This window comes from Sorex araneus, chromosome 1 (assembly GCF_027595985.1).
Source record: "Sorex araneus isolate mSorAra2 chromosome 1, mSorAra2.pri, whole genome shotgun sequence".
Classification (NCBI taxonomy): Eukaryota; Metazoa; Chordata; class Mammalia; order Eulipotyphla; family Soricidae; genus Sorex; species Sorex araneus.
The window spans coordinates 21,716,188-21,740,554 of NC_073302.1; the positions used below are offsets into that span (position 1 = coordinate 21,716,188).

At 54.7% G+C, this 24,367-nt stretch overlaps 1 protein-coding gene across 3 annotated transcripts; it reads left to right on the plus strand.

The window, feature by feature from the left end:
* Nucleotides 1-478: 478 nt before the first annotated feature.
* ALAD (aminolevulinate dehydratase) lies at nt 479-15,115 on the plus strand. 3 transcript variants are annotated; one of them, XM_055134497.1, is made up of 12 exons: nt 479-599; nt 8,721-8,880; nt 10,143-10,193; nt 10,452-10,548; nt 10,941-11,076; nt 11,181-11,264; nt 11,372-11,460; nt 11,651-11,706; nt 12,100-12,187; nt 12,279-12,365; nt 12,607-12,736; nt 13,114-15,115. In XM_055134497.1, the coding sequence occupies exons 2-12, from the start codon at nt 8,768-8,770 to the stop codon at nt 13,170-13,172; spliced, it is 990 nt and encodes a 329-aa protein (XP_054990472.1). In that variant the 5' UTR covers nt 479-599; nt 8,721-8,767; the 3' UTR covers nt 13,173-15,115. The 3 variants fall into 3 exon arrangements, with proteins under 3 accessions (XP_054990472.1, XP_054990478.1, XP_054990485.1); XM_055134503.1 differs by having other exon boundaries at nt 512-607; XM_055134510.1 differs by lacking the exon at nt 479-599 and adding an exon at nt 4,695-4,772.
* The last annotated feature ends 9,252 nt before the right edge of the window (nt 15,116-24,367 follow it).

Here is a 24,367-nt window from a genome sequence, read left to right on the forward strand (position 1 = left end):
GGTTCTAACACATAACTCTGTCATACATTCTTTCCTGAAAACTTGAAAGGTAACCTAGCTCTGAACTCCACTATAAAATGCCAGTCCGCAAAAAAAAAAAAAAAGGTATTTAGCTATTATGTTAGGCATGATGGTGTTGTTTTTGACATCTAATTATTCTTTCAGCAACTACTAACCAGCGCCAAGTATGCACTCGGCTGGGAAGCGGAAAACTGTAAAGAGAACCCGCAGGCCGGTAACCGCCTCCCCGGGAGGCTCCCACGCCCCGACCCCTCCCGCGCGGCTCCGGAGCGCCCACGTGGGACGCCCCCGCCCGGGCCAAGCCCCGCCTATCAGAGGGCCGGAGAAGCTGGGCCGCCCGCCCTTTGGGTACACGCTATTGGCCAACTTGACGCGAGTGGGCGGATCTTCCAGCGGAGCTGACCAGTCATCTCTCAAGGTGCCCTCAGGGGGTGTGGCCAAGGCGGCTGGTGGGGGCGGGCTCCGAGGGGGGAGCTGCTTCCGGGTGAGTCGCCCCGCCCCCACGTGGGCCCCGGGAGGGCAGCGCGCTCCTCGGCCGTGGCGGGAACCGCGTCCGCGACTTCTGGAGCCCGAGGCCGGTAAGCAGGTGCGGGACTCGCGACGCGGCTTGCAGGCGGGGCCCGTGGCGCTGCGATTTCGCAACCCCAGCCCCAGCTTGTGCCGGGCGCTTGAGACGCGGGTGGTGGTGAGCGCGCGTCCCCTGGGGGGGTCCCGTCTGCTGGGTGTAACGTTAGCTCGCCTGGGTCACAGGCGCCCGTGACCTCTAGGAACCCTTTTGGACCCGCGATCGGCCCGCCCGCCTTGGCGGTTCGCGGCCCACCCGCTTGGACGCCGCTGGGCAGCCTCGGATCGGTGCGGGGTCCGAGGTGGCATCCTGACCGCCGTTTTGTGCCTGGCGCCTCGTAGGTTACTCGCTTCGGCCCACTGAGTCTGCACAGCAGCCCGGGGCCCCAGTGATCGGCGCAGGAAAACTGAGCTCCCCCGGCGGCTGGAAAGTGATAGCCCGGGGATTTGAGCCCAGGCTTTGAGTTCAGGCTCCCGACCCCGCCCCGCCCAGACGCCCACTTACCTTCAGCTCAGCCAGAAGCAGTGCTCCCCCTCTGCCCTCCCCCTACCCGGTGGCCTCTCTGCCGGCTAGACTCGGCTGATAAGCAGCGTTGGAATCTGCACTTTAAGTATCCAGGGGCAATGGTAGGCTTTGACACCTATATTCCAACCCCAGATAAGACCCTGGTCACCTACAAGATCTCCAGCCCTCCTGTGACCCCAGGCATCCGCATTCCCGTGATGCGATCACCCTGTGTGAGGGGTCTCTGGAGCCAGCCTTTGCCTTAGGTGCAAGGGCTAAACGCAATGGAGTTGCAGTCGGGCTCCCCTGTGCCCTAGGGAGAAGCCTGGGTCTCGTTCTTCCCTTTAATCCCTAGCCCTGGTGCAGACCTGGAGAGAGAGATTCAGGAAACACGAGTTGGTTGTCCCAGCACCCGGGAGGGCCCGGACACTGCTGTCCCCAGCCCTGCTGGTTCTTGGTTTCTCACCTTGGGCCACCTTCCGCCTAGCTGGCCCTCCTGACTGCCTCCTCCTCTGAGCAGCAGCGTCTGCCAGAGCTGGCAACCACTCCCAGCACCCTGTGCCAAGAGCACAGGCTCTGGAATCCTCTGCAGAAGCCCAGCGTGGGGTTTCAGGCCCTGCAGCTCTTTCTCAGCCCCTCCTGGTAGCAGCTCTGGGAAGGGAGCCTTCCCTGCTTAGACAATTTACAGGCTCCTCAGTTGCCTTCTAAGAAAGGAGAGATTTCCTGGGTCAATCAGAGAAAAAGACTTTGGACTTCCATGTCCCCTCTTCCAGGAAGCCCTCCTGGACTCCCAGAGACACAGCTCCAGGCCCACCCCTCTCCTCTGGTGTTTAATTCTTCTCTACCGTGTCAGCTTCTGGAAGACTGGGACCCTACCTCGGCTATCTCAGAAGACCCTTTAGCCCACCCAGGTTTCTGTGCAAGTTGTTCCCGCCATGTGGCACACACAGCTCAGCTGTGATGGCCGTCCAGGAGATTGAGTCCCAGCTCTGTCCTGCTCCAAGTGACAGTCATAAAAGTGTTTTAGTGTTTCGTGACTGGGGTGTGAGGGGGTGGCTGCTTGGTGCCAGGCCCGTACTCGTTCACTCTTAGCATCGTCCCTATCTCCAATCTGCTCCCCAACTTTGCAAGTCTGATAGTATCGCTCGAAGTTTATAGATTATGAAATGAAGACTCTTCAGGACCAGCTCCCTTACCCAGAGGCAGGCACACACACACACACACACACACACACACACATAACATACACACACACACAGCACACACACAACACACACACATGGGGTCTCCCTTACCCAGAGGCAGGCACACAAACACACAGACACAACACACACACACACATGGGGCCTCCCTTACCCAAAGTCAGGCGCGCGCGCACACACACACACACACACACACACACACACACAGAGGGCCTGGGTCCATTCAACCCCGAAATGTGCTTCTTTCTGCTCAGTATTCTCCTGGCCATCAGCACAGCTAACCGGTTGGAAGGTGGGTGGGTGGGCAGAGGCCAGATGACTTGTGGCTTGTTTTTGTTCTCACGGTGGTGCCCCAGCACCCATTTGGGGCTTGCAGACCCCCCGGATCGGGGAGATGGGCCCTCCTGAGTCTATGGCCCTTTCCCAGGGACTTTTTGCACTTGGCTGTGTAGACAGAGATGTGTCTGGCTCAGGACAATTGAGGAGGGGGGCGCGGATGAGTGTGGTTTCGAGGCCTTGTTGTAGACAGGTTAGAGGCTGTCGGTGTGGGTCTCGCTGCTGGACAGGCCAGCTCTGTGCACGATTCGCTGCAGCTGTCGAACAAGTCTTGTTGCTTCTCAGCTCCCCACTCCCCACGGCAGAATGATGGCCCTGAGCACCAGAGAGACGGCCCAGGGGTTCTGGTGCTTGCCTTCCGTGCTGCAGACCTCGGTTCTGTCCCTAGCACCCCAGCTTCCGGGGGCACAGAGCCGGAGTAGCCCCTGACACAGCTGAGGATGGCCCAAACTCCTCCTTCAAATAAAAATTTGATGAGATACACCCTTTCTTTCTTTCTTTCTTTCTTTCTTTCTTTCTTTCTTTCTTTCTTTCTTTCTTTCTTTCTTTCCCCCCCCCACCCCTTTTTGGGTCACACCTAGCGATGCTCAGGGCTTGCTCCTGGCTTTGCACTCAAGAATTACTCCTGCCAGTGCCCAGGGACCATATGGGATGCTGGGGATCGAACTCAGGTCAGCCATGTGCAAGACAAGTGCCCTACCCGCTGTGCTATCCCTCCAGCCCCTCCTTCTTTCTTTCTCTTTTCTTTGTTTCAGTTACTGATATCATTTCTTTTCTTTTTTTAATTTTAATTTTGTTTTGTTTTATTTTTGCACCACCCTCACCCCCCCCCCCCAGCTATACTAACTCTGAGCTCAGGGATCACTGCCGGCGGGGTTTGGTGGGGTGTATGATGGGTGGGGAATGGATTTTATGCAGTGCTGGGGAACCAGACTGGGGCACGAGCTCCGCAAGCACTTGACCCACTGTACTGTCCCTCTGGCCCTCCTGCTATCTATTTTGAAAATCTCCCACCCTTCACATTTGAAACAGCAGATAAGGGGCCAGAGAGAGAGTCCAGCAGGCACCTGCCTGTCATGTGGCAGACCCTAATTCCATCCCCACCGCCCCATCTGGCCCCTGGAGCACCACAAAGGAGCAATTCCTGAGCACAGAACCAGGAGTAAGAACTGAGCACCGCTGGTTGTGACCTCCCCCCCAAAAAAAATTAGCAGATACAAGTGGAACTGTACCCCTGAGCCCTGACCCCCTCCCCCCCTGCACTCCCCTTCACTTTCCTCAGAGGCAGAGCTGCTGGTAGCCCTGCCCAGCTGGTGCAGATAAGCGGCCACTCCCCAGCCCTGGAGAGCAGATAGGCGCCCGTGGAATGCGGCTTGGTTGGGGCTGCAGGGGCCCCCGGCCTGCTTCCAAAGCTCTTCCCTGGGCGCGCATCAGAGCCAGGCGGCCCTGGCTTCCCAGCCTCACGGGGGCTCCCGGGAATGACGGGGAGAAGGGGGCAAGCTTCTCGCCCCGGGTACTGGAAGTCGGACCCCCCCCCCCCCCCGACTGCAGCAGAGGAAGCTGTGTCCACACTGACTGTCCCCGGTGCGCACGGAGCCCAGGGCTCTGCCCATACCAGGCACAGCCTGTGTTTTCCCCGTATTCGGACCGTTGGTTTTGGTGTTTATCATTGCTCAAGGCTGAGGAGATAAAGCCAATGGAGCTCCCTCCCCCTTGGGAACAGACCGAGCTGCTGGCTTGCTAACTGGCCGTGCTCTGTGTTCCCGACTAGTGACTTAATAACCGCCCCGAGCCTGGCGAATCTTGGGCAGACGCGAGCGCGCGATTTTGCCTAAGTGGGGGACCTTGCACCGAAGCCGGACTTGGTATCGGCCGAATGATGGGCCGAGTGGGGTGGGGGCTCTCTGTGGGGTGTCTGGGCTCGCTCCAGTGCCATGTGACGTGGCGGGGCCAGGGTGTGGTGACTGGGCCGCTCTCCTGTGACTCCCGATAACCCCAGCCCTGACAAGGCAGAGGCCTGGATAAGAGGGGGTGGGGGGGGTCAGGGGGCAGAGCGGAGAGGAAGGCGGCGTCTTTGGGCCCGCGCCCCACCCCCGGGAGGCCACGGCAGCTGTCCCAGCCTCTGACTGACCACGCAGCCTTGAGTAAGTTCTGCACTTCCCTGGGCTGCCGGAGTCCCCGTCCCTCACCGCCTCCCCCCCACGCTCATCTGGCCTGAAGGAAGTGACTAAATCAGCCCCTGATTTAGTGGCGGGTGGTGGGGGCGGCTGCAGTCTGGGATGACTGAGTCTGGGGGTGCATGCCTCACCCGTGGGAGCCCAGGACCTCATCCCTGGTACCACGTGGTTCCCTGAGCACTGTCGGTGGGGCTCAGAAAAGAAGAGCTCTGTGCCCCCCCCCACTCCAAGCCGATTCCCCGATGCTCTCCTCCCACCCTCTCCTGTCTCCACTTCCCATCCTCTGACACCCCCCTGCACTCTCACCCCCACCCCACCCCTGCCCTGCTGTTTCTGTTTCCAGCCTGCTCTGGCCACAGTGATCTTCCTTAAGCCAGCTCAGGAATCTGGGGATGTTCTGAACCCCGACCCCTCGGTGCTGTGTGTGGGCACCTCCCCGGGTCAGCACCCACCCCCGCCTTCCCTGCCTCTGACACTTCTCTTCCCGCGGGCAGCTCAGTCCTTGCCCTCTGCCACACCAAGCCCACCGATCCTGCCGAATCCAGTTCAGGATCACACCTTCCAGGGTCCCGAGTGAGAGCACAGCGGGCAGGGCATCTGCCTTACGCGAGGGGCCAGCGCGGGTTCCATCCCCGGCGTCCCATTTGGCCCCTCGTGCACCACCACCACTGGGAGTAGTTCCTGAGTGCAGAGCCAGGAGTAACCCCTGAGCATTGCCGGGTGTGACCCCCAAAGTAAAACACTAAAAAGATCCCACCTTCCGGCAAGTATCCTCTGCTCCCCCCCCCCGACTCACCTGGGTCCCCCCCATCCCTCATAGGAGGTTCCTGCCCCCCAGGAGGCCCTGCCCTGCCTTCCAGGGCAGCAGTGCCCACCCCTGGCACACAGTCGGCCCCGCGGAAACCCACGCTCATGCTTCTGCATCTCTTGTCCCGCGTGCGGTTGACGACTGGCAGTTGGTTGGGGTGGGGGGAGGGCAGTGGCGCACATGGCCTTGGACCCTGCCTCTGGCCGCTGCTGATGGGAGGAGATGAGAGAGGTCCTGAGCAGTTACGCAAGGGAGGAGCCGCGGTCTGGGCAGGAAGAACCACTCCTGGAGGAAAGGAAAGGAGGGGCTGCTTCCCGAGAGCCTGGTAGGAACTGGGGGCGGGGGTGGACCCCAGGCCGTGGCGAGAGCGCCGGCCTCCCGGTAAAGGGAAGGGGGGGCACAGAGCCAGAAGGTGACCAGGTGTGGCAGGTGCTGGGGAGCAGCCGGCCCCTGCGGCCGGAGAGCGGCCCGTTTCCTCTGCTGCGGGCGTGTCACGGCTTTGTCATGCATGTGATCGTGTGTCGAGGGGCAGCGGTGCTTTGCTCTGGCGACAGAACTACAGGAGCTTTTTCTTCTTCCCTCCTGACTTTCTTGCTGTCTCCAGACACACACGTAGCTGTTGTCTGGGTCCGTGCGGCTCAGGCTGCTCTCGGGCCCACCACGGATGGAGCAATTGTAAATTCCTTACCGAGTCAAGGGCCGTCGCCCCTGCTTCCCACGGGGTAGACCCGGGTTCAGTCCCCAGCACCACATGGTCCAACAGACACCGCCAGGTGTAGGGCCCAGCAATTTTTTTTTTTTTTAGGTCACACCCGGCGATGCACAGGGGTTACTCCTGGCTCTGCACTCAGGAATTACCCCTGGCGGTGCTCAGGGGACCATATGGGATGCTGGGAATCGAACCCGGGTCGGCCGCATGCAAGGCAGACGCCCTACCCGCTGTGCTATCACTCCAGCCCTGGGCCCAACAATTTTTAAAAATATTTTTTAATTGAATCACAGCGAGATACACAGTTACAAAGTTGTCCATTATTGGGGTTCAGTCCTATAGTGTTCTACACCCTTCACCAGTGTACATTTCCCACCACCAGTGTCCCCAGTTTTTCCCTCCTACCTACCTCCCATGCCTCTATGGCAGACACTCTCTCTCTCTCTCTCTCTCTCTCTCTCTCTCTTTCTGTGTGTGTGTGTGTGTGTGTCTGCCTGTCTGTCTGTCAATCTCTCTCTCTCTCTCTCTCTCTCTCTCTCTCTCTCTCTCTCTCTCTCTCTCCCCCCCCCGCCCCCCGCTTTCCTTTTGGGCATTATGGTTTGCAAAACAGATACCAAAAGCTTATCACGTATATCCCTTTACCTACTTTCAACACTCAGTTCTTGTCCAGAGTGGTTATTTCTAACTATTAATGTCATACTGATCCTTCTCTATCCCAGCTGCCCTTTGCCCCCTACACACTGTGGCAAGCTTCCAACCTTTGACCAGTTCTCCTGGCCCCTGTTTTCTCTGGCCTTGGATATTAGTCTCATACTATTTTCTTTTTTATATCCCACAAATGAATGCAGTCATTCTATGTATATCTCACAAATGAATGCAGTCATTCTATATCTGCCCCTCTCCTTCTGACTCATTTCACACAGAATGCTACTCTCCATGTTCACCCATTTATAAGCAAGTTTCATGACTTCATTTTTCCTAACAGCTGCGTAGTATTCCATTGTGTAGATGTACTATAGTTTCTTTATCCAGTCATCTGTTCTCAGGCACTTGGGTTGTTTCCAGATTCTGGCTATTGTGAATAGTGCTGCAACCGACAATTTTTTTAAATACTTTTATTGGGGGGGAACGGGATTTAGTTGGTTTTGGGGCCACACCTGGCAAAGCTCGGGATTTAACTCCTGATTCTGTGCTCAGGGATCATTCCTAGCAGGGCTCGGGAACTCTGTGGGATGCCTAAGATCAAACCCAGGTTGGCCATGTGTAAGGCAAGTGCATACCCGCTATATTGTCACTCTGGCCACCCCTTTTTTTTTTTTTTTTTGAAATAACAAAAAAATTTACAACCACAGTCAATGACTAATAAGTTTATTTACTATTGAATCATCGTGAGATCACAGGTGCAAAGTTGTTCGTGATTGGGTTCAGTCAAGTCCATATTCTCTCTTGAACACGTGCTTCTGTCTTTCTCACCCCTCACTTCTTTCTAAGCAAATTTCGTCCGATAAAAACTATCTTGCTTCACACACACACACCCACACACACAAGAACAAACAAACACAAACAAAAACACCTGAATGTAATTTTAGATTCAAGGTGCCACAGAGGCCTGGGATGGTTGAATAAGATAAAGGGGGTCAAAAGGTATGGACTGGTGCCAGGAGATGGCGCGGTGGTTAATGTACCCCTGTGAGGTCCGTCCCTACCCCCACACAGTCCTCTGGCGATGGCCCTGGAGGCCCCCCGGCACCACCAAGTGGCCCTGATACCTTTGGCCCCCACCTGAGCACTGCTGCATCCTCAGGCTGTTGTGCTAAGCCAACATCCGGTTGATGGGGCCCTCATACCTTCTGGGCCTTTCTTGGGAGTCTCACCCGACCCCTCGACCCCCACGAAAGGTACAGACTTCCCACTGTAAAGTGAATAGGCCTGGGATATCGTGCACATCATGCCACGGGAACGATTTTGACTCAGATTCCAGGATTGTGCACTTGAAGCTGCCGCTCGAGCAACCCTTAAGAGTTCTTATCACGTGTCAGAAAGAACTGTAACTGCCTGTGGTGCTCTGGCCTTGCTCCTGGCTCTGTGCTCAGGGAGCACTCCTGGCAGGCTCAAGAGACCCTACGTGGTGCCATGGACTGAAGCCAGGTCTGCCGCGTGCAAGGCAAGTGCTTCACCCGATGTCCTGTGGCCAGAGGGTGGTGGTGAGTTTCACCTTCCTGCGGCGTCTTCTCCCCGCACCTGCAGCGTCAGGTCCTGCTGCACTCCAGACATGGTGCGGGTGTCAGATCGGAGGATCCCCAGAAACGGGGGCTGGGGTCCGAGTGTGCCTCTGCCCCCCCTCTCTCTCCCCCGTGGCCGGGGACCTTGTCTCAGGCACCTCCCGTCACCCCCACAGAGGCCAGCACGCTCAGTTCTGACACGACGGCGCCCCCACTGCCCACCATGCAGCCGCAGTCGGTCCTGCACAGCGGCTACTTCCACCCGCTGCTTCGCACCTGGCAGACGACCGCCGCCTCCCTCCACGCCTCCAACCTCATCTACCCCATCTTCGTCACGTGAGTCTCCCCCCAGAGCGGACAGGCGCCACCCCTCCCCTCCAGGGGATCTGCTGGGGCGCGGGGTGCCGACTGCACGGCCAGGGTCAGCCCGAGCATGCCGTGTCTCGAAAGCGGCCTCGTGGGTTAAGGACAGCTGTCCCTGGGAACGGACGGACCTGGGCGGAAGCTCAGCCTTCTTTCAGGACGCGGGGAACATCGCCCTGACCCAGGCGCTTTTGCAGTCAGACCGGCGCTGGTGGTGGTTGATTGAAAGGTGCCTCTGGGTACCTGTAAGAATTAGTCCTTCTTTTTCTTTTTCTTTTTCTTTTTTTTTTTTTTTGCTTTTTGGGTCACATCCAGTGATGCTCAGGGGTTACTCCTGGCTTTGCACTCAGGAATTACTCCTGGCGGTGCTCGGGGGACCATATTAGATGCTGGGGATCAAACCTGGGTCAGCCGCATGCAAGGCAAACGCCCCACCCGCTGTTCTATAGCTCCAGCCCCAAGAATTGGTCCTTGTGATTCGCTCCTGCTCCATGCTTGGGGATTGCTCCTGGCCGGCGCTTCAGGAACCAGGTGGTGCCAAGGGGCTCCTGCAGGAGAAGCATCGGTGGCCCCCGGCCCCGTGATCATGAGTCAGTGCCACCTGTGACATTACTGAGTCACTCCGTGTGCCCCAGACAGCTCCCTGACGAGGGCAGCAGCGTGTCTGTGAAGGTGTGGACTTTGTCCCCCAGTCTGTCTCCCAGGGGGCAGGGGCCTCGCCAGAGCAGCTCCGAAGGGCTGTGTGTGCTGACAGGCAGGTGCTCGGGGTTTCGTCCCCAGCACCACCAGGAGCGACGCCCCCAAACCTTGGCACCAGAACGAGAGTAGGCCCCCACCCCGACCCCAGCCAGACAAGCAGTGGGACAAAACCAGTCCCCGGCACACAAGAAGTACATGGCAAACGTTGTTGGGTGCAGGTGTGAATCCACCCAGGAGCCCCCCAGGGGTCTCTGAGTCGGGCTGGGGGAGCATGTGCCACCCCTGAGGCCGGAGGCCCCGTTCTTAGCCCCACCTGTGACCCCGCTGACCTTCCTGTCCACGAGCCCCTGTCGTCACTGTCCGTTCTCGTTGTTCTTGTGACTTTCTGGCCCTGGGCTTGGTCCAGCAGGGGAACTGGACCCCAGATCCTGTCCCCCTCTGCCCTCCCCACCTCCTTCTGCCTCGAGCTCCCCGAGTAGTGGCACCCCCTCGCTCCCCGAAGTCTCCCGCCCACCGCCCACCCCCGACTCTTGCAGGGATGTGCCTGAGGACATCCAGCCCATCGCCAGCCTCCCTGGAGTGGCCAGGTAGGGAGCCAGGCTGGGGGGACACAGGGCTGAGTGGGGTGGAGATCCCGGGAGGGGCATCCCGGCTTCAGGCCGGGGTTCAGTGGGAGGACACAGGGGGCAGGGGGCGTCCACCATCTGGATGGGGGTCCCTCCGCTTCGCTCCTGCAGGCCCTTGGGTTTGCCCGGCGGTTCAGCGCTGTGAACTGGCTGGCCCCTTCCGGGGGGTCTCAGTGCAGAGCCTGAGGGTCCTCAGCCTGGCGCCGCAATCCCCTGCAGGTACGGTGTGAACCGCCTGGAAGAGATGCTCCGGCCCCTGGTGGAAGAGGGTCTGCGCTGCGTGCTCATCTTCGGGGTCCCCAGCAGAGTGCCCAAGGTGAGGGTTGAGCGGAGGCAGCAGAGGTGGGCAGGGGCCACACTGACCCTCCCGGGTCAACTGGGCGACCTGAGACAGCCCCCCGGGTCGGGCTCGGAGATGCCTCAGAGGGCTGCAGCACGTGCCCGGCGTGCAGGAAGCCCCGGGCTCAGGCCCTGGCACCAGGCATCGCAGGTAGAGCCCCGGGGCCTGAGCAGCACCGCGTCACCTGCCCGAGCACAGAACCAGGCGGCCCAGTTGGTCAGATAGCACCACAAGTGGGCCGCCACCCCGGCACAGCTAGGGAGGCCCCCCGAGAACAAAAGGGACAGCCCCTGGGGAGGGCCCGGCTGCTGGGCGATCCTGCCCCTGCCCCCCCTACAACGCCCCCCTGTGCCCTTACCCCACCCCAGGACGAGCGGGGCTCCGCGGCCGACTCCGAGGACTCCCCGGCCATCGAGGCCGTCCGGCTGCTGCGCAAGACCTTCCCCAGCCTGCTGGTGGCCTGTGACGTCTGCCTGTGTCCCTACACCTCCCACGGGCACTGCGGTGAGCCCCTCCCGCGCCCCGCTGCTCCCGCCCTCCCTGCACCGCCAGGAGGGGCCAGTGCCCCCAAAGGCTGCGCGTCCTCACTCGGGCCGTCTGTCCGGCAGGGCTCCTGAGCGAGAAGGGGGCCTTCCAGGCCGAGGAGAGCCGCCAGCGGCTTGCGGAAGTGGCGCTGGCCTATGCCAAGGCAGGTGAGTTGCCGCCAGCAGGGAGGACGCCTGTGGGTCGGGCCAAGGCGGGGTTGGGGGGGGGCCAGGAGGGGGCTGGGGGTGCTGAAGGCCCTGCTCCCCCCCACCAGGATGCCACGTGGTGGCGCCATCAGACATGATGGACGGACGCGTGGGAGCCATCAAGGACGCGCTCATGGCCCACGGCCTCGGCAACAGGGTAGGGGCAGGGGGCTCAGGTGGGAGGGCACGTGCCCGGAGCCCCGGGCTTCGAAAACTGGAGGGAAGGAACGACGGCCCCGAGCTCCGGGGTGATCCAGCCCCAGGCCCTTGGCTTTCCGGCGGGGTCCTCCCGCTCCCGGCCAGCGCCAGGGCCGGCCGACAGCCTCGCCTGCATTGTCTGCCCCCAGGTCTCCGTGATGAGCTACAGCGCCAAGTTCGCTTCCTGCTTCTACGGCCCTTTCCGGTGAGTGGGGGCCGCCCCCGGCTCAGCTGCTACTCTTCACGCCCCATCCCGGGGCCCGAGCAGATGTCTCGTGGGCCTGAAGCCCCGAGTCCCTCCGCCCCCACGCTGAGCCCCGGAGCACAGCCAGGGTGGCTCTGCTGGGCCTCCGCGTCGAGCCATCAGGTTTAACGGGCCGAGTGTCACCAGGAGTGGCCCGGGACCCCTGAGCACTTGGGAAGCCACCAAGTAAATAACTGAAAAGGCTCCTGACCTATTTGCGCAAACACACCCCACGTGCACACACCCCTCGCATACGCACGTGCGTGCACACACACACACGCACATACACACACGCACACCACACACACACATGCACACACACACCACACACACGCACATGCCTCTGCTTCCCAGGGACGCAGCTCAGTCCAGCCCAGCCTTCGGAGACCGTCGCTGTTATCAGCTGCCGCCTGGTGCCCGGGGCCTGGCCCTCCGCGCCGTGGTGAGTGCCCGTGCCTGGCCCTGCCATCCTCTCGCCTTGTCTTTGAGGGGGGCCCTCATTCACCCCATTTTTGCCTCCCCCAAACCCCCAGGACCGGGATGTGCGGGAGGGGGCCGACATGCTCATGGTGAAGCCGGGGATGCCCTACCTGGACATCGTGCGGGAGGTCAAGGACAAGGTGAGCAGAGCTGGGGCAGGGGGGGCAGGGGCGGGACCTTGGCTGGCGGTGGCCCCCACGGGCCCTGGACAAGAACCCCGCCTGGCCCCCCAGCCGTGGGCACCCTTGCCAGCCCTGACAGGTCACCGCCGGCCGGTACGCCAGCAGCAGTGATATCACGGGGGGGAGGGGGGCCACCGACCCCAGGGAGCACGCCCGCCCCTTCCCGGCGCCCCGTGTGCCCACTGCCGCTTCTCCGCAGCACCCGGAGCTCCCGCTGGCTGTGTACCACGTGTCGGGAGAGTTTGCCATGCTGTGGCACGGAGCCCAGGCCGGGGCATTTGACCTCAAGGCTGCCGTCCTGGAGGCCATGACCGCCTTCCGCAGGGCAGGTGAGCCCGGGGCCCTGGGACTCACGGGTGCTTGAGCCAGAGAAGGAACATGCAGCCTCTGGTGCCTTGTCCACTTTGCAGCCCCAGTACTTCCGGGGCGTCTCAGTGGCCCCGGCTAGAGGCCGGGAGAGGGATATGCCGGGGGCACAGCCAGAGGCGATCATGCACATCTGTCCTGAAACAGCTGGCCGTGTCACTAGAGCACAGAGTCCAGGTTCAGAGCTGGCAGCAGCCCCACCCCCGACCCCTGACCTCGCGTGGTCTCCTTCGGCAGACCCAGGGCCCAGAAAGAGCAGGCTTTGTCCCCAGGCACACACTCGCGGGAACTGGGTCTGTCCCCTCCCTAATGGCCTTCCTCCCTTGCCGCTCCCCTCCAGGGGCTGACATCATCATCACCTACTACACACCCCAGCTGCTGCAGTGGCTGAAGGAGTGAGTGACGGGGAGCGAGCCCGCCCCGGGAGCCAGAGCCTTCCCGTGCAGACGTGAAAACCAAAGGGAACGCTGCTTTTAGGACTGCCCTCCTGCCTGCACCCTGCTCCCATGCTGGCCGGGGCCCGGCTCCGGGTACCTCTGCAACCCTGCCAAAGCCTGACCACTCCCGGCCACCTCCTCACGGACTCTCTCAAGCTGGCCGGCCCTGCCTTGGCCCCGGCTCATGTCTCTGGTGTGGCTGGTGGCAGCTTGCAGAGAGGCGCCGAGCCAGGGCCGGGGGCAGGCTGGGTGGGGCTGGGAGAGGGGCCAGTGCCTTGAGAGAAGGAAAGGAGAGTCGTCAGCCGTTGCATCTTGGATCCCGCCAGGGAGCCTCGGCCCACGAGTGCCCAGCTGCCTGAGACCTCATGCTTGCTCCACTCTGAGCCATAAACCCAAAGAATTGCTCTTCGCCGAGCAGAATCGTGACCTGAGGATCGGCATTCAGGAACCGAGAGAGAGTTCCTGACTGTCAGGACTAGTGCACCAAAAAGGCTTTTTCATGAAGAAAAGTGTGGGGGGCACACCTGCTGCGTGCCCAGGCACTGGGCACAATCCCAGGGATGTAGCAACCCATGACGGACCTCCATTTGTTTCTCTGTGTGTGTGCGTGTGTACATGTGTGTGTGTGTGTGTGTGTGTGTGTGTGTGTGTGTGTGTGTTTCTGGGGGAGTGAGGGGCGGTGTTAATGAAGACACCAATAAAGCAGTTACAGATTCTCTCCGTGCCTGGCAGGATGGGGTGGCGTGGGTGAGGTGGGGATCGTGAGTGGCTGGTGGTGAAGTGTGGTTTTGCAGTGGGAGACGCTCAGCAGGGCTTCTGGGAGCAGGTGAGGGAGAAGAAGGTGAACAGGACCGGAAGCAGGAAGGGGAAGTCCTGCACTTCGAAGGAGTCGCAGCTTTTGTGTTGCATCTTCTGTGTTTTATGGTGGAGCCAATAGAAGGATCTTTTTTTTTTTCTTCCCCTTGTAAGGGACCCCAGCCCACAGGGGGGTCAGGAGCATGTGGGCATGTGCATGGCACATGGGGCTCAAGTTTAGGACCCCATCCTGGCCCTGGGCCCTGCCTAAGTCACTGAGCCAGCTTCTGAGCCCTTTCTCCCCAGGGACCTCTCAGAAGAGCAGGGCCTCAGGGTTGCCCTGGGTGTTGCTGGCAGGTTCTGTGAGGCCCAAGCACCCTGTGGGCCCCACTAGCAAAGGATCCCAGCCCTGGGACAGTCCGAGCAGCCTCCAGCACGGGCTCAAACCCTCACCTTGTGCTGCCCAGGCCAGCTTTGAAGTCATCGAGCCCCATCTTGGCTTCCTGCTCAGAGGGTCTCGCCTTCCCCCTTCGGGGCAGTGCGGGGTCCAGACCCAGGGGCTCCCACAGGCCAAGCACGTTCTCCAGCCCTTTGAGCCATCTTCCCTGACCCCTTTTGAAGGATTTCCGCCCAAAGCTGTGAGCTGTCACTTTCCCATCTGAACGGGGGGAGTGTGGAGAAGGACCCAGAGGGAAGAGCCCCTGGGGAGGTGACTGAGGAGTGGCCGGCATTGCCGTGGCCTGGAGCAGGAAGCAGATGTGTTCAGGATTTATTGGGGAGACAGAATTAGCGTAATTGTGCCAACGCTTTAGACCTAGTGGGGCCCAAGGCAGAGGGAAACAAGGCTGCCTTTGTTTTTTTGTTTTTGTTTTTTTAATTTTTTTTTTATTGAATCACCGTGAGCAACACTTACAAAGCTTTCGTGTTTGAGTTTCAGTCATAAAATGATGGAACACACACCCCTCCTCCAGTGTACATTTTCCACCATCAATATCCCCAGTATACCCGCCCCCCCTTTCCAGCCTTCCCCCTGCCTCTGTGGCAGACAATTTCCCTCTTACTCTCTGTTTACTTTGGCGCATTATGGTTTGCAATACAGATACTGATACACGTTTGGTCTTTTATCTATTTTCAGCACACATCTCCCATCCTGATCCATCCCTCCAACCATCATGGACTTAGTGATCCCTTCTCTATCCCAGCTGCCTTCTCCCCCAGCTCATGAGGCAGGCTTCCAAGTATGGGGCAATATTCCTGACCCTTTGTTTCTACTGTCCTTGGGTATCAGTCTCATGTTATTTTATATTCCACAAATGAGTGCAGTCATTCTATCTATATCTGTCCCTCTCTGACTCACATTACACTTAGCATGATACTCTCCATGAACAAGGCTGCCTTTGGTGGTGGCCTCGGTTCATTCTGGAACTAGCATGACCTGGAGTTGCCTGCCAGGGGAGTTCAGTCAAGGCAGGGCAGGCTGTGGGCCCATGTGCAGAACCACGGATTCTACCTCAAGGGCCAACTCAGACTCAGACCTTAAGAATTCAGGCCTGAGGAGCCAGGGCACAGGCTTTGCATGCGGGTGCCCCTGTCGTGACGTGGGGCATGTGCATGGCCCCTGAGTGCAGAGCCAGGAGGAACCCTGAACACTTGCTTGCGACCCCAAATAAAGGCAGTACAACCTGTTTAATTGTATTGTGAAGGGGTGGAGGGTGAGGATTGAGCCATACCCAGCAGTGCTAAGGTGAACCATACCCAGCAGTGCTAATACTCCTGACTGAAGTATTCCTGAGATTGTGTGTATGTGGCACCTGAGATTGAACCGGGTCAGCCTCGTGCAAGGCTTAACCCCTGTACTATCTGGCACAATATAACCCACTTTAATGCAAGCACCTTAGCCACTAAGCCATCCCTTGGTCCCAGTACAACCCATTTTAATCTTTATAAATGCAGCTTTCTGCCATTCCACCTGTGCCAACTCGCCTTGAGAACTGAGCCCATTCTGTCCCGTCATGAGGCCAGCACCTCCCTCACCTCAAGGGCAGGGCAAGGACAGAGTAACGGGCGGGGAGATGGCTCCAAGGGCTGGAGCCCCAGCTTCTGTCCCAGGCACCGGATGGTCCTCTGAGCAGTAACCCAGCAGGAGCCCCCGAGCACCACCAGGTGTGACTTAAAGCCAAAACAATAACAACAGAGCAGAATGAAGAGGAGTGTCACCGAGGAGAGCCAGGAGGCAATGTCCCTGATGATGCGGTGACAGATGCTGACAGGGAGATCCCCAGAAGGTGACGGTTTGACAGATGAGAATGTGCTCACCCAAGGCCCTGGCACATAGCCTGAGAAATGGGCGGCCTCACCAGGACCAGGGAAGAACATTCCAGGCAGAGGCAGTAGCAAAGGCCCCAGAACTAACTAGAATATGCTGGAAGAGCCCAAGACAGGGAGGGTTGGAGCTCAGGGAAGGCCAGAGGAAGAGAAGGCCGAGCTACATACGTCGAAGGAAGAGAACGAGGATTTTCAGACTCTACCCAGGCAAGGCCAGGCCATGTGCACGTGCCTAAGCAAGGGCCTGGTTCAGTCTTGAACCAAGGCAGCTGATGGGCCGTTCACTGTACAGGGAGAGCTTGGAAGAGCTTCCAAGTGAAGGGGAATCCTCAGCTCTACTCCCTGAACAGATTTGAACACACAGAGTCCAACTCTAAGGTTTCTGGGGCCTTAAAGAGTTAGTACAGTGGGTAGGAAGCTTGCTGACCTGAGTTCGCTTCCTGACATCCCATATGGTCCCTTGAGCACTGCCAGCAGTGATGACTGAGTGTGGAGCCGGGAGTATTGCCAGGCGTGGCCCAAACAGTAAAGAAACTCTAAGGCTTCTCTGCCCTTAACCATCAGGCCAGGCCCCCTCCTAACACACAGGAAATTGGGGGTCTACTCTAGTTCAAGTAAAAACCACAGAATGTTACAACAATATAGCCATCAGACTGTTTTAGGCGCTGGGGAAATGGCCCAAAGGGTAATGTGCATCTTTTACATACAGAAACCCCAAGTTTACTCCCTGTCACCAAAGATGCTGCCCACCCAGCACTGTACGAAGGAACTCCCAAGCACGGATTTAGGAATCACCGCCAAACCCCACTGAGTGTGTATAAAAAAACAAAACCAAAGAATGTTAAAGATAAACTGCCAATCGTGGGGAATGTGGAGCAACTGGAATCCAGCAAGACTCAGCAAGTAGAGTCCCATGAGAAAACTGGGTGAGGGGAGGGTGGGGGAAGGCCCAGATCGTATAGAGGATAAGGCGCTTGCCTTGCACACACTGGACTTGGGTTCAATCTCCAGCACCCCATACGGTCCCAAGTACCACCACGGAGGGTACCACCCTGGGTGCAGAGTTAGGAGTCAACCCTGAGCACTGCCGTGTATGGTCCCCCAAACAGAAATCAAACAAACTCCCCAGGAACTGGAGGCCAGGGAGGTAGCTCCACAGGCATGTAGGGGTCCCGGGTCTGGTCTCAGCATCAGAGTATGGAGTGTGACTCCCGAGCATGACCTGGAGATCGCTCTAAAGCACCACGCAGTGTGGCCCCCCCAAATTTAAAAATAATAAAACCCACACTGGTCCCACCTACTAAGGCTAAACGTACATCTATGACCTAGTGACTCTGCACCTCAGTATTACTCAGTGAAAATGTGCACACATGGCCACCAAAAGACATTCCAGAATGTTCATAGTATTGGAATAACAAAATGAAATAAAACCAAAAGTTCAGTTGTTTTTTGTTCAAATAGGTATGAGCCAGGGGTTGGAGAGTGAATACAGGGGCTAAGGCTTCTATGCAGCTGACCCCAGCTCCATCCCTGATGTTGTGTATATGATCCCACTAGCCCCTCCATGAGCAATGCCATGTATAGACCCTCCAAAAGATAGAAAAAAAGCAAATATTCAGGAATCAGATCCCATATAGGAAGGAAAGAGATGCTCTGAGAAGCTATCCTATGTGGGTACCATCCTACATGGAAGATTTTATAGACTGGAAGGAGGCAAAATGAGGAAAGAGGGAATGATTTCAGGCTAAGGTATCTTTCGCCAGTGTTCTGTGAGGGGCGGATAGGGGCTGTCGGTTGGATTGTTTCTCTTGGAGGATTGCTTCAAGACACCTCTTTGCATTGCTTAGAACCGTATGAGGTGTTGGAGATCAAACCTAGGTCAGTCACATGCACGGTTTATCTTTTAGTGCTGACCAAGAAATTTCAGGTTTGCTGCCGACCTCAGGTTATGTTCCCAAGAGATGTTGCAACTTCAGTCACTTTATGGATTAAGTCTTGGTTTGCTGACACAACCCTAGCCCAAGTGATTCCATTTGGGGCCTGTTGTCACTCTTTTTCAAAATAGCAACATTTTGCAATCTTTGTTGCACTCAAAAAAAGAGAGATAACCCAATGCCCATCAGCAGTAAAACGATAAATTCGTTATTATGAAACATTCCAGGTATGAGAATGAATAACCTGCAACAGCACATAGCAACAGAGGTGTGTCCTGCAAGTAACATTCTCAGCAAACGCAGCATGACAAAGATGTCTGCTCCCTTACTCCATTAGTATCCAGTTAAAGTAAGATTAGAAGTGCAATTAGAAGATTAAAGTGCAATTAGGAGTTAGGATGGTGGTTACCATTTGGAGAAGTAAGCAATTGGGAGGTGACAGGGACTCCACAGTTCTGAAAATGTCCTTTTCCAAGCTGTGTATTTTATTTTGTGTTTTGGTCCACATCTGGCAGTGATCAGGGCTTACTTCTGGCTCTGCTCACGAATGACTCCCGACGGTGCGTGGGGGACCAGATGCAGTGTCGGGACTCAAACCCAGGCTGGCCGAGTGCAAGGCAAAATTCCTTAACCCCCGTGCTATCTCTCTGGCCCCTGGAAATATTCTTTTTCTTGGTCTGGGTGCTGGCTTGTATGGGTAAGTTCACTGGGAAAATGCAAAGATTTACGTTTCTTCAATTTTGTCACACTTCTCCCTAAGTAGGATATCTAATAAAAGTTAACCAAAAATAAACAAATGTTGGGGCTGGAGCGACAGCACAGCGGGTAGGGCGTTTGCCTTGCACACGGCTGACCCGGGTTCAATTTCCAGCATCCCATATGGTCCCCCAGCACTGCCAGAAATAATTCCTGAGTGCAGAGCCAGGAGTAACCACTGAGGATCGCCGGGTGTGAACCAAAAAGCAAATAAATAAATAAATAAACAAACAAATGAAACAGTCTTATAAGTCATGGAAAGAAGAAAGAAGGAAGGGAGGGAGGAAGGGAGGGAGGAAACTAAAAATCTGAAAGAGATAAGTAACTGGTGGGTTTACTGTACTTTTCATATGAGAATGTCAAGAGAAAAAAACCTTCCTGCAAGAAATTTGATTTCGGGCCGGAGCGATAGCACAGCAGGGAGAGCGTTTGCACACAGCTGACCCAAGTTCATTCCCCAGGATCCCATATGGTTCCCCAAGCATCGCCAGGAGTAATTCCTGAGTGCAGAGCCAGGAGTAACCTCTGAGCATCACCGAGTGTGACCCAAAAACTCGAAAAAAAAAAAAGAAATTTGATTTCTTGGGTCCAGAAAAATAGTACAGTAGATAAAGGGCTTTATGGACACTTTGTGGACAGCTGATCCAGGTTCAAATCCCTGGCACACCATTTGCTCCTTGAAGTCCTGCCAGGAGTGATCCCCAAGCACAGAGCCAGGAATAAGAGTAAGTCCTGAGTACCACCAGGCTTGACTCAAAAGAAGAAATAATATTTTTTAATATTATTTTATTTTGTTTAATTTCATTTCTTGGCTAGGGATAGAGCTCAGTGCTAGAGCCTATGTTTTCTATGTGTGAGGTCCTGGCTTCAACCCCCAGTACCCAAAAGCTGAAAGGGGGACTGGAGAGATGACATAGCAGGGAGGTGCTTTCCTTGCACATGGGATTCTAGCCCTGACACCATCTATAGTCCCAGGAAATCCCTGAGCACAGAGCCAGAAATAAGAGTAAGCCCTGAGCACCGTCAGGTGTGGCCCAAAGACTAAAATAAAAAATAAAGGGAGAGGGCTGGAGTGATAGCACAGCGGGTAGGGCGTTTGCCTTGCACGCGACCGACCCGGGTTCGAATCCCAGCATCCCATATGGTCCCCTGAGCACCGCCAGGGGTAATTCCTGAGTGCAGAGCCAGGAGTAACCCCTGTGCATCGCCGGGTGTGACCCAAAAAGCAAAAAAAAATAAAATAAAATAAAAAATAAAAGGAGAAAGGAGAGGGGAAAAAAAAAAAGAGGAAAGGGAAAAGAAGAGAAGGGAATTTTGGTTTCAAAAAAAAAAAAAATCCCTAGGCCAGTGTGCAATATGGCAACATGGCAGGTATCTCCACGAATAATCTCCTGTAGACCCAAGCGCACACCGGAGAGCTCTGTCTGTGACTGACAGAGAAAACTATTCATTAAACACACGTGCTGGCAAATCAAAAGGAAGCTTGTTTCAGAACAGCAGGGGCCTTTCACTAGCTCTCCTGTGATCAAAAGGACTCCTCTTTTTCCCTCTGCTGAAAAAGGCACTTGGAGTAAGGGGAAATTTTACCTATGTAGGCCTTACCTATATTCCATATAAACTCTAAAATATATTAACACAGAATTACTTTAGAAGTGTTATTAATGACAGATGAGGCATGATGAGGCAAGATTATTACCATAATGAGATTCAAGTATAAAATAAAATTTAGTGTAATATAGTTTAGATTCCAGAACTGAAAACATATATATATATGAGAATAAGCATTTTTTAAATGTATTAGATGGTTCTAAAGTTCTTATTTACATAGGTCAAAATCATATAGTACTCACTAATTGGTCCTTCCTGATTTATTTTCTGATCATTCTATTTGCCAGTTCTTAAAGTTTTGTTGGAATAAGCAACATAAAGTAAATGTTATGTGCCAGAGGCCAGGTTGACATTGGGAGGGACAGTGGGGATACTGTGGAGGGAAGGTCACATTGGTGGTGTTGGGACTCTAAATACTTGAAGCAACTGTATAACAAACAACGTTGCAAACCACAGAGTTTTTCATAAAAATCAATTTTTAAAAAGGCACTTGGAGAAAGACAGGACCCAGAGGACACAGAGTTACATCAAGGTCACACTCCCGGGGCTACATTCACATATTAGAGCGGGCATGCTGGCTTGGGACAAATGACTCAGTAAAATCACCTGAAATAAAACCTCTAGTCCTTCAATGTCCTCATCGGAAAAGGAGCACCTTTAACTTCTGAAAGAGCTTTTTAGCGAGCTCTCATTGGGTCCCAGTGCAATTGAGGATCACAGTCAGATGAGCAAAAGTAAGAATCTCAGAAACTCACCTTAAAGCTGCCTGGAACCTGAGAGTGGTGAAAAGCTCAGTGGTGAAAAGCATGAGGCCATAATTTTGATCCCTAGTACTGCCTACTGCTACTTTTTTTGTTTTTGTTTTTGTTTTTGTTTGGTTTGGTTTTTGGGTTTGGGGCCATACCCAGCAGTGCGCAGGGCTTATTCCTGGTTCTGATCTACCCACTCCTGACGGTGCTTGGCAGACTCTGTGTTGTGCTTGGCTGCCTGCAAGGCCCTGTACCAGCTCACCCCTGCCTTCGGATTACTTTGATTTAAGTCATATAAGAAATTATTTGCAACATGATTGGTATTTCGAAAGATATCCACTTATTGCATAAACTGCAAAATTGGACTTTTGTGTTATACATGATATAATTTTTTTTCTAAATAGAGGAGGAAAGCTAGGGGAGTTTATTTGAATTTGAAGTTCTAAGAACACAGTTGATATAAAGATAGTGCAATATTCTGCTCTGCTTTCATGACTGAAAGTTCATTCCTTAGGGGCCCAGGAGAATAGCTCCGTGACTTAGAACACATGCCTTGCAAGCATTTGGCGAGAAGTTCAGTTCCTGATACCACCACACACACACACACACACACACACACACACACACACACTCAATTCTCCTAGCAGCTTTGCTGCCTGTGGTCCCTACCCCATAAGCAATTTTCATCCACACTAAACCGTTTATGTAAGCCCCGCAGAAGGGTATGGCCTCTGGTGAGTATCACAACCCAAAACTTGGGAAAGAGTAAGTATTTTCATCCTGCCCTGGAGGAATTGATTCATAGACTTTGTTTTCTGTAGCTAATACTAATTTGATTATGAGTTTCTCTGCCGATTAATTTGTTTATAATACTTCTTTGAGAATAAAAGCAAACCAGTCAGAGTTATTGAATTAAAGATGATTTTCAATTCATGGTATTTAATGAGATCAGTTAGAGAGGAAAGAAATGAGAAGAGGTTTAGGGGATAGACCTTCCCTTCTCACCGTCCTGCAACCTACAGTTAATAAGGAAGAAGAAAAAGAAATGAAGATTGGAAGAAGGAAAAGTCATAGAATCTGAAATAGGACTTTCTTAAAATAAAAAGAATGGTTACACTTTTTTCCAGACTAAATCCAATAATGAAGCCACACTTTGGAAATGAGTATCCTTTCCCTGCAACACCAGTAGCTTCAAAAAAATCAAGATAAGAACACACCCAATTTGTGTTTGGGGATATTTTTCTGTTTAAGTCCCTCTTGGAGAGTCGGGCAGGCTACCGAGAGTATCCCGCCCACACGGCAGACAGAGCCTGGCAAGCTCCCCGTGGTGTATTCGATATGCCAAAAACAGTAACAAGTTTCACAATGGAGACGTTACTGGTGCCCACTTAAGCAAATCAATGAACAACGGGATGACAGTACTGCCTACATGCCCACAGCCAGATCTGTGAAATAAAAATGTGGGACACCCCACCCTCAACCCCCTGGAGTACCACAATCATTCATGTGTGACTTCTGGTCATTGCAACAATGTCCATAAAAAGAATGAAATAGGAGGAGGGAGGGATGCAAGTCTGTGCTTTAGTCAAGTATTTTGCGCAGTCTGCCCATTTTGCATATTGGGGACTGAGATTCCCAGAGAAACGAACCAGAGAGGGCCAGGGATTAGGATGGGGCCAGAAGCAATGGGGTAGGGTTTTAGGTAGGTGACCCTGAAAAATGGACAGTCTCAAACATCCTCAGCTTCTGTGAAATGCAGATGGGCCCCTGGCCACCCAAACACCCTTGACACTTTGGGGACTCAGAGGAAGTCTTGTTAGCCAGCCCCTGGGGTCTGTTAGCCAGTCCCCAGGCCCAGTTTGTGACTCTACACTTGGTACTTCTGCCCCGCTTTGAGCCTGGTGAACGTGAGAAACTTTTTTTTTTAGGGATAATATATATTTTTTTCCTATTTTATTTTTTTAAATTTTTAAAAATTTATTCTTTTATTGAATCACATGTGGAAAGTTACAAAGCTTTCAGGTTTAAGTTCCAGTTATACAATGCTCAAACACCCATCCCTTCACCGGTGCACATATTCCACCACCAAGAATCACAGCATACCTCCCCCCACAACCCCACCTCCCCAGCCCCCCACCCCCCAGTTACACAGGCGGGGTGGAACGTGAGAAACTTTTAAATATAGTCAACAGACCAGCCTTGGAATTTCCTCCAGAGAAGAAATTTTGCCTATCTTTTTCTTCTTAAAAGAGGGGTGGAAGGAAGAAGAAAAATCTATGCATATTTGTGTGCTGGGAGAAAAGATCTGAGAGTATAAGTAGTTGCCCCCAGCACCTAGCCTTGGGGAGCTACCAGGGTGGGGCTGCCTGCTTTCCCATTCCACCTCCAAATCCCCATAACCATTGTCTTGGCTCAGTAAGTAGGTTGCCTCTCCTCTACCTCTGCACTGAATTCCTCACACAGAGTATTTGTTCCTTAATCTTCACCTGGCTGCCATTCAGAATTTGCTCCTCCCTAATCTTTTCATCCAAAGAGGCTTGCTGTCACTGTCCTGAAATCATTTGCCTTTATTGCCTCCACAGCACTTATTACTACCCGAACTGTGTTTTATTTACTTGATTTGGCGAAAGCAGGACCCAGTAAATGAGGTTGATATTATCATTCTTATTGTACACTTTGCATTTTTCAGCGTTTTTGAGAAGACCATATTTTTTTTTATTATTTCCCAGAAGGAAATTAGAAAGCAGCTAGATTATTGCAGATGACTCTACCCTCAATAAAATCATGGGATCAAATTCGTTTCCTAGGAAAAGTAACGGATTAGAGATTCAGAGCAGAGAGGTTCAGCGCAATGCCCCAGACCACAACGTTTCTCCCAAGCCGACTTGGGCTCCTCTCTGGGATGCCCGTACCCAAGAGAGGGAGAGGGGTTCAGGAAAGGTGGGGAAGAGAGAGGAGTGAGTGCAGAAAGCAGGGTCTGCGCGTCACGG

Excerpts from the sequence above, each read along its gene's own strand:
- ALAD (XM_055134497.1), top strand. The coding sequence starts at position 8,768 with ATGCAGCCGCAGTCGGTCCTGCACAGCGGCTACTTCCACCCGCTGCTT. Across the intron at positions 8,881-10,142 it reads ATCTACCCCATCTTCGTCAC|GGATGTGCCTGAGGACATCC; the intron begins GTGAGTCTCCCC and ends CGACTCTTGCAG. Across the intron at positions 10,549-10,940 it reads TCCCCAGCAGAGTGCCCAAG|GACGAGCGGGGCTCCGCGGC; the intron begins GTGAGGGTTGAG and ends ACCCCACCCCAG.